This window comes from Nanorana parkeri, unplaced genomic scaffold (assembly GCF_000935625.1).
Source record: "Nanorana parkeri isolate BGI_ZX_2015 unplaced genomic scaffold, ASM93562v1 scaffold3205, whole genome shotgun sequence".
NCBI classification, from domain to species: domain Eukaryota; kingdom Metazoa; phylum Chordata; class Amphibia; order Anura; family Dicroglossidae; genus Nanorana; species Nanorana parkeri.
Window position 1 is genome coordinate 50420 of NW_017309473.1, and position 9761 is coordinate 60180.

A 9761-nucleotide genomic window follows, 5' to 3' on the forward strand; every position below is an offset into this window, starting at 1 on the left:
CCCTGGTTAGCAGGTAACCAGGGACGCTGATCTCTCTGCAAGTGGCCGGAGCCAGCCATAAGATCACGGCTGGCTCTGCCCAGCTGTCAAAAGCAGGCTGTCGGCCGGCCAATGGCCGGCCGCTCGGCCAGCTTCAGGTTTCAGCACGGCTCAGCCGAGCCGATGCATATGCGTTCGGCTCGACTGAGCCGCTCGGCCATGATCGGGAGCTGTACGGGCTATTGTGAATAGCCCGTACAGCACCCCTTCGGTTCTACTGAACCGAAGGGGTCCTGAGGCCGAAGCTAGCTGAAGGATCTGCCATAACTACGGCCAGATCCTTCGGCAGCTTCGTGAATAGACCCCATAGAGTTGGCTTTCACATTCATGCATGCGGAACCATTCACTCATGTCAGACCAGTTTTAGCTATGGATACAGGTGCTTCCCCCTCCATTCAGAAATATGAATGGCATTCATTGTTGTATACACTCCACTTGTAAGTGCCTAAAGAACGCTGTACTTTTTGGACAGAGTAAGGTCTTCTGATGAAGCACAGCTTGTTTTCCGGTGGGTTCAGTTGCATTTAACATAATTTTTAGACACTTCTAAGCTGTATCAAACTGCTTTATGTTGCTTTTGTACTTCCCTTGACTTGTATGGGGAGAGAAGCTTTTCTGATGCATACCCTTATAAATGAAATGTCTCTCTGGGTCTGCCCTTTAAGTATACAACATTAAGCAAAATAAGTTTTTCTTCTTAGCAACAATTATCAATGACATCTGTCAAAGTGTACTATACCCATTATAACAATGTCATCTATTTATGATGGCCATAATACAATATTGACTTATTACAACAAAGGAGAAAAAGAGACCCAGGAAAAACCGGTGTAGCCAACAGGGGAAACCTAAAGCTCCACCTATTGGCTCAAAAGTAGAATACTATTTATTATGCAGTTTTTCACATCTACATGATTAAAAAACAAAACATGTTTTTAAAATTTTATTTTTTTCAGTTACCAATAGCTCAACCAAAAGTTTATACATTTAAAAAATAGCTATAAAATTGACTCGAGCCATTATAGTTTCCCTTTAATAAAACAGAAGAAGAGGTTGGAAAAAATATTGTGACAAGCATTCAAATATGTAAATACATTCCTTTCTAGTGCAAATTTCCTACAGGGGAATTATACACTTTTTGAACAACGTTATATGGTATTTACAGAATGGATCCACTTCATCTGTTTTGCAAAAATTATTTTTTAACCACCTCCGGGCCGGCCGTACTAAAAAAAACGGCCGGCCCGGAGCTCTCTAGATCTGAGCGGGCGTCCGCTCAGATCTAGACGTCCGCTCAGACACGTCCCCTCGCGCGTGGGAAATGACCGCAATTTAAAAGCAGGCAGCGGTGCCTGTTAACATACAAGCTATCCGCCAGCTATAGAGCCGGCGGATCGCTTGTATGGTAGTTTTCTGCGATGTCGCAGGTGCGCGCAATTTTAAAGCTTGACATGTTTGGTGTCTATTTAACCGACGTGACCCCGACTTTATTATTTTACCAAAAAACTTGGTAATAATAAGTGTTTCCTAACATAATGTAAAAAAAAAAATATTTTTTCACAATTTTCAGTAATTTTTCCTAATTATAGTAAAAAATAAAACCCGTAGTGGTGATTAAATACCACCAAAATAAAGCTCTATCTGTCCCCAAAAAATGGTATAAAATTCATTTCAGTACAGCGTTGCATGACGGAATAAACGTCAGTCCAAGTATCGCAGCACTGAATACTGAAAAATGGCCTGGCCAGGAAGGGGGTCTAAACACCTGGTCTTGAAGTGGTTAAACTAGTGTTTCAAACATATTTAAATACAGTTTGCAAGGGAACTGTTCTGTTAAACATGCATATTCATATAGCTGCTCCCTGTTGAAAATATTTGGACCTTGATTCCTTTAAAGAAAACAGCAGGAGGACTCATATGCAGTCTGAAATATCAATTATTAATAATTTTCTCTACTGCCCCTTGCTGCGACTTAAAGCAGAATGAACAAGCATATTATCAAGGGCAGGCAGAGACATCAGGAAGCTCATTACCAGGATTGGACTGGGTGGATAAATACAGCCCTGATACATAATGCACCCCAGCCCACATTACCAAAGTGAATAAAATTATATCTCTCTACTGCACTGATGCTTCTCTGCATGTACTGCTTCTCTTCTCAGAATTATTTTAACTGGACTGTGATAAACTTCATACATTATAACAGGCAAATGTTAAGGTGATTCCAGCAGCTTCATTCCTTTGATCCTTTGTGTATGGCTTGTATGACATTTTACAATATGTTACAAGAACAGGTGTTCTTGGGGGATGAGCAGTTCCATCTAAGGCTGCTTTAGACCATAAATTCTATCAGACCCACATTTCCTTCTTGTAAATACCAGTGTTGCCAGAATTCAAGGTCAGTCTAGGTATTCTACATTGGACATTAGTTTATTGTGGGATAAATAGTGGACAAGCAGAGGTAGTCATTGAGACAAATATACAGATGTGGAGGCTGGCCCTGCACAGATGTGCATGCTATCCAAATGGTAATTACAGACATCTATCAGATGCTGAAAGTGCCCTCATGTCTGCAGATCTTTTACGTTCCTACAGAAATGGCAAAGGACAGATAAAGGGAAAACATAAGACTCAGCCTGCTCTCCACTGACAAATAAAGAAAATAGCCAGATCAAACTTAGCATATGGAAAAGAAGGTGGCCTAAATCACAACGATTCCTCATTACTCCAACACCTATGTCTTATTTAGCAGATGTTTTGACAAGTAAAGGAGTAGCTGCAGCAATCAACATTTCAAAGTGATGTTGAAAGGATGGGTAAATATTTTACCCCAGTGAAAGCAAACAGGCAGTTTACAAATTTCCATGTAGAATGCCTGTACTGAAACACATTAACAGCTTTTATAGTGGAATGTATCAAAAAGAATACATTTTTTGATACATTTCCCCCCCCCCCGAAAAGAAAGTTACATCAGAATCCATCTCTAGAAACTTAAATCTGAATGCAATAGCATCTCAAATATTTATGAAGAGCAGTTAAAAGGATTCATATACTAAATGCACCGCCTATTTTGTTCAAGTGAACCTGTGCTTGCTTCAAACCTGCTTGCTGCCAATTTCCCTAAACTAAACAAACAAAAAAAACCTTACCTGTCCTGGCACCCTAAATTGTCTATACATATTTTAACTGCTGCTCCTCAACCGCTCAGACCTTTGCACCACCCGTGCAAAGTCATTGGCAGTTGTCAATGATTGCAGAGCAAATTGTGCCCACCATGATCGAAGTGACTGTGCTGATGCCTGGTGATTGGTTGCCCAAAGGCTGCATTGCAGGGAGGCAGGAGATGTGTAATGGTCCTCTTACCCAGAAGTAGCACGCATTAGAGGGTGGTGGGGAAAATAAGAGTGGCAGGGGTGGAGGCTGCAGTAAGGGCAAGCATATGCACTAAGGAGTGCCTAAGACGGTGTCTTTTTCTGATGGGTTTTCTTTAAAGGTAAATAAAAAAAATACAGGCTGGTAGTATATAAATCATTTTATGGTTAGCCATTATAAGTGCAGGAAGATCATTTTATTTTTTATAATGGAAATGCTTTTGGTTCTAGTGGTGTAGCCAAAAGTATTACACAAGTCACTGACTTTTTACTCTGCTTGTCTCACATAATCTTCATCATCACTCTTACAGCCTCGGAAAATTGTTGTTATTATGTTTTAGGAGCGGGGGGAGGGCTCTTCAGCTGCCTTTTAGCTATGAAACAGACAATTCCATCCATGCATGCCACTATTGTATGGACTAAAAAGCATCATCTACTAGAAAGTGATAATTAGAGCCACATGATCTAATGAGGATCCTGCTCACTATCACACTGAGTTTTGCTTCTAATAAATTGATAATCCTGGCTTGGCAGCAGCAAGTGATGTTTACACATTGTCAGTGGTACTACAAAGCTGTAAGACACATAAAAGGCATTAAAAGCAATAGATATTTTAAAACCAAGACCCTGGAAATAACAGCAAGTGTTTACATGTGTGGAGAGTGACAATGGGACTTTAGCTGCTTAACAGGTAAGTAACCACTGACACCAGAGGCACATTTCTGTTGACCATCACTGACAAGGGCACTTCTCCACTGACCACCACTGACACCAGGGGTACCGCAGTAACCTCCAGTGACACCAGAACACCTTTCCACTGGCCACCACTGATACCTGAACAGTTTTTCACTGACCACAATTGACAACAGAACATTTCTCCACTGACCCCCACTGGCATCAGACACTTGTCCACTGACCACCGCTGACACCAAGGGCATTTCTCCACTAATCTTTACTGACACTAAGACACTTCTACACTGTCCACCACTGACACCAAGAGCATTTCTCCACTCATCACTACTAATATATATCAGAGGCACCGACCACTATAAAAAAAGACACACTTCTCAATTGACCATCATTGTAAAGGCATACATCTCCACTGGCTCCACTGTAACAATATACTTTTCCATTGGCTTGAAATGTAATGGCGCTTTTCACCCCTAACTACCACTGTGACAGTGCACATTTTGTAATGATAGCCACTATACAGCGCACCTATCCTCTGACATTTCCAAAGCCTTAATATAAACATTGCATTTAGGTTTTATAAAACAGTACCTATGTTACATAACTAATGCTGCTTATAAAAATCACTAATTCCATATAAGTCATTCAAGGAACGGCCACATGTCGCTGGTCTATATGAAAAAAAAATATTTTCTGTTGACCATCACTGACAAGAGCATTTCTCCACTCATCACCACTGACACCAGGGGTACCCACTGACACCAGGGGTACCCCATTCCTCCTTTATCCCTAACATGTTCCTCAAGCATGCCTAATATGTTCATAATTTCAAGATTTCCTTTATGGTGCACTAGTCTGTATCTGGATCAGTATTTACAACAGCTGTTCTCAATATGGCAAATCCTCAAACCATGACCTGATGGTATGCTTGAGGTGTTGAAAAATATAACTCAGATGAAATAATAAATGGTGTAATTCACAAGTTCACAAGGCTGTAGGCCAATTCATTTTATAATAATCGCAGAGGTGATAAGCTAATGCAAATTTAAAGAAAGTCGTTATTTGCTTATTTAGCTCAGGTGTGCAGCAGTTTTGGGGAATACATTTACATATTTTGGCCACAGGTTCACTTAAAATGTTAAAATGTAAATTTTAAATGTTTATGGTACAATGCATAAGATATCAGCATACATCAGCAAGCACTGAAAACTGTCTGCATATATTGTCACCTTGCTTGTGAAGGAGCCCTGAGGCCCAGAAAGCTTGAATTTGCAAATAGCAACTTCAGTTCCTGAAGCTGCAGTTGGCCCCACCCCATTCATCTATTCATATCAATTAATTTTACTATCAATATTTAATTACATCACATAATGTATAAACACATAGGGGCCAATTTATTTAAAAAAATTTGATATTTGATATTTACAAAACATTCACTGCACTTGAATAAATCACTGAAATGTAAAGCACATGCATAATGAGATATGCCTGTAATGAATGTTTGCTAAATGTCACATTCACTGCTTTAAAAATATACACCTTTAACAGTGTACATAAAACCACATATACGAATTATGCACATTAAGTTACTGTTAATTTAAGTAACAAGTTACTTAAATTAATTCACACTTAAAATATTTATAAAATAACAATTCATTGCGAATATATTATTAGTAGTATTTTAATTAGACATTACATGCATGTAGCAGTTATACACAGCCAATCACAGACACCTTACATACATGAATATGTAGCTACTACAAAATGTTTTCTAAATGCATCTAAATTGCAACAATGCATAATAACCATTCTGTGTTTGTACTATTCAAACAACAGTAATATTTTTTCTGGTCAATAGCGTAGTAAATAACCAGGCACAGAGTGTAAAAAGTCTCTATCAGAGATATTTTTTTAATGTAAAACAATTATATATTTTATTGCTTCATTTTCTGATCTGGATCAGACTACTTTTAGAAGCAAAGACTTTAGAAGACATTTCTTGGCTTTTATTCTGCTTTCATACTCAGCATTAGATGTCTAGGTTCCAGGATGCACATTAGATGACTGTTTTTCAAACTTTTTATATCACTTACACTTCTTTTTTTTTCATATTAAATGTTTATTAAAGATTTTCAAAATATAACAAAAAACACACATACAATACAGTAATGGTATGTGTAAAGCTCTATGCCTTGTGCTGTGGCGCTATGTCTAATGCTCTGTGCATAGTGCTGTGGCTGTATACATAATGTCCTTGTGAGGATGTAGCAGGTGCAGGAGCTCAGAGCACACACATCCTCACTCACTCATGGGTTAGCCACACCCCCCTCCTCATCACTTACACTTCTATTACAATATATATTTACCTAGTGTCCCTGATGAATCTTTAGGCCCACTACCCCGTAAAGTGACACTGTTGTGAAAATAAGAAAAATAACAAAAGTGTCCCTGCAAATGAGGTGTTTAATACTCACTACTCCTGCACATTATCGATCTCTGCTTCATTGGAGAGAAGGAGCGGAAAGACACTTCTGGCAGTGTTGTATTCCTGGTTTCCCTCCATGCACTGTGTATCTTTTCCCCAGGGAGGATCTATACCACCTATATGTGGCTGGGTACCAGGAACCCAGTATTCCCGGAGGTGCTGGATTCAGAAGATTCTTCTAGTGCTGCTTTCTCTACAATACAGTGGACATTTATGGCCTGGGCAGTAGGAGAGGTGACCATTAAATATCTGGAATGGAATGGAAGAACATTTCCATCTGACCATATCCTCAAAAACATAAAGGTGAGTATCCTAGCCCACAGTGAGGAACTCTTAACAGGCACCATATACCATCTTGAAAGGACCCTGTAATTTGTTTCAACAGCTAAAACATTACATGAACTGGTTATGATTGTAGACCAGATGTGCTGCCAATCTCCCTCATCTAAGTCTGTTTCCCACTGGTGGATATACATAGGGGGCTGCCTCACTGTGGCATCAGAGAGAAGGGTATAGAGCCAGGAAATAAGTCTCGGCGAATGAGGATCGGAATGACATATATGCTCAAATAGGGTCAAAAGCAAGGCTGTCCAGGGGTTTCACTGCTTCACTGCCACCAGGAAATGTTAACTTGGAGATACCAAAATGTCGTGCCTACACCTTCTAAACATGTCAGGGTTTACATATACTTAAAAAAAAAAAGTGTCCTTTAAGTAAAGTCACTCTACTCCCCTCAGTAAAAGCTGAATGAAGGAAAAAAATAATTTTCATTCCTGCTTCCGTGATCTTCACTTTGCCTGGCTGGTGCCACAGAGTCTTTGCAAGCAATAAGTACCAGCTGGCTCCTCTTTCTAGAGGGCACACGTGCCATAGCCACATAGTCCTATAGGATTTTTATGGTTCTTAATCCTCTGGTCTGCATTCATTGCAGCCTCCAGCCTTCCAGTAAAGTATAGATTATCTACAGGAATAAATAGGGTTGACTGGTATCTATGATCAATTTATGTACCGTAGTTTATAGCTGTAAAGAAAACTTGTTAATGTGTGAGACAGTACACAGGATTCTTTAGTCAGTAGGATGCTCTCCAGAGCTCTGGTGCCATGATGATGATTATCAGTGATGTAATTATGAGACCCTGCTGTGCAATCAGAGGCACCAACAGACCTCAAACATGACAGTGTCTGAAAGAAGAACAGTTTCTGTTTAATAGAGTCTTTCATGCACTTATCCTGCATTGGGAAAATAAAAGGAAATTTCTATTTCAGTATTTTGTTATATACAAGTTATATGTTTTAATCAGTAGAATTTATTATTTGAGCATCCCAACTTATTTTCCATTAGGCATTTCCCATTCTCTCATAGCATGAGTTAGAGGCCCTGCTTGGAAATTTCTACTGTCAATATCTATTGAAACAATTCAGACTCAGGAGATGTTCTTGCACTCGGTGTGATGGATTCCTTTGTAGTAACAAAGGAGCACTCTGCTTCTGAAAATTGTAATACATCTAGCTGAAATCAGAACATTAGAGGATTTGTCAGTGCAGATTGGAGCTTGTCAAGTCAACTTCTGGGCATTGAGCTCAGAGCGCTGGGATCATTTTCTAGAAGACTTAGAACAAATATCTTTGCTAGTGTGGGCCCCCAATGTATATTATACCAGCTATGTATCATTATAAGATCATTTCAACTGTACATATACCGAGGCAACATAATTCTGCCAAATAATAAGAGCATTGTCGGTAGCACATTTATTTTTCTTTGCAAATTGCCTATGAATAAGTCAAGTTGATATAAATTAAATTAGCAATAGTGACAGTGTGATTGTAACTGTGAAGTTATCAGCCAGAAATCCATAGCAGATCTGTAGTTAATTTACAGTATTATCATAAAACTCCTTTAGGCTTCAAATGAACATAATCTATTTAATGTGAGGCTTTAAGTAAACAGCTCAATCCATACGTAAAATACATACAGTATATGTCTTTTTAATTATGCTCAGATAATTTTGTGATTCACACACATTTTCCACAATGTACAGTCAGGCAATTCATCTTCTCGGTTTAGCAGTGCAGCTTTCTGAGTCATTGAGTCAATTTCTGAGAAAAAGTTATGGGAAATACAAAATCTTAAGTTTGTTACTAGAATACCAAGTGCAGGGAAGTCTTCCAATAGGGACACCATTTTCAATGGCATGTTTTATAGGGGATTTTCTCTCACTTTGGAGAGATTTACTTTTAAATCCTGTCTTGTTTCTGGTACGTGAAGTGAGGGGAAATCTTCCCAGTGGGCCACCACACATTAAAACAAAAAAGGCTAACAGGGACTCTGGCTGTTTCTTACTCTATTCAAAACTAAAAATAAGGGTTAACTGGAGAGACACTTCAAAGTGATTACATTTGATGGCTAGCTGGTATACTTAATGGCAAGATCATTTACCTAATTGAGAGATTTACCATTAAATGATCAGCCATTTTAAACATTGATAACTGAAAGGCTTGCAGGGCCGGATTTACTCTCCCTGCCGCCCCCTGCTGCCTGGTTTTTGCAATGCACCGCCCTCCCCGCCAACCCGCCCCCCATCAACGGAGAATGGCAACCAGATGGCATGGGCGGCAGGGTTAGTTTTATTTTTTTTGTTTTTTCTTTATTTCTTTTTTAAACTTTTTTATCACTTTTTTATTTTTATTTATTTTTGTACTTTTTTTTTATTTTTTAGCTTAACGTTTACTTTTTTATTTTTAATATTTTTTTAATCTTATTATTGTTTATTTATTTTTTATAATTATTTTCTTATTTTTTAATAATTTGTTTCTTATTATTTTTGACTTTTTAATCACCTTTTTATTTTTTCATTTAATTATTATTTTTTAATATTTTTTTATTTTATAAAAATATTTTTTCACTTAACTTTATTGCTATCACACAGGAGCTAGCTAACGAGCCCCTGTGATATAGCCTTTGGAGGTGGAGGTTCTCTTCATTGACCCTGTCACCTCCAATACAGGAGTTCTAGCACAGCACTGTGCTGGAACTCCTGTGACAGCTGAGAGAGGAAGAGCACTGCTCTCCCCTCTCACTGTGTACATGGTGCGGCAGGGTTAGTTTTAACCCTGCTGCTCTGCTCCCTGCATCGGCGGCCATTGAGGAAAGACCCGGGGGCCGGGGGAGAGACGGA

General features: G+C 38.9%; 1 protein-coding gene across 1 annotated transcript in view; it reads right to left on the reverse strand.

Moving 5' to 3' along the window:
* LOC108802899 (neuronal migration protein doublecortin-like) overlaps positions 1–4348 on the reverse strand; it is a 35780-nt gene extending 31432 nt beyond the window's left edge. The window contains exon 1 of the mRNA XM_018574744.1: positions 4118–4348. Coding sequence (XP_018430246.1) covers positions 4118–4348 — 231 coding nt within the window. The remainder of the gene's footprint in view (positions 1–4117) is intronic.
* Between the last annotated feature and the right edge of the window lie 5413 nt (positions 4349–9761).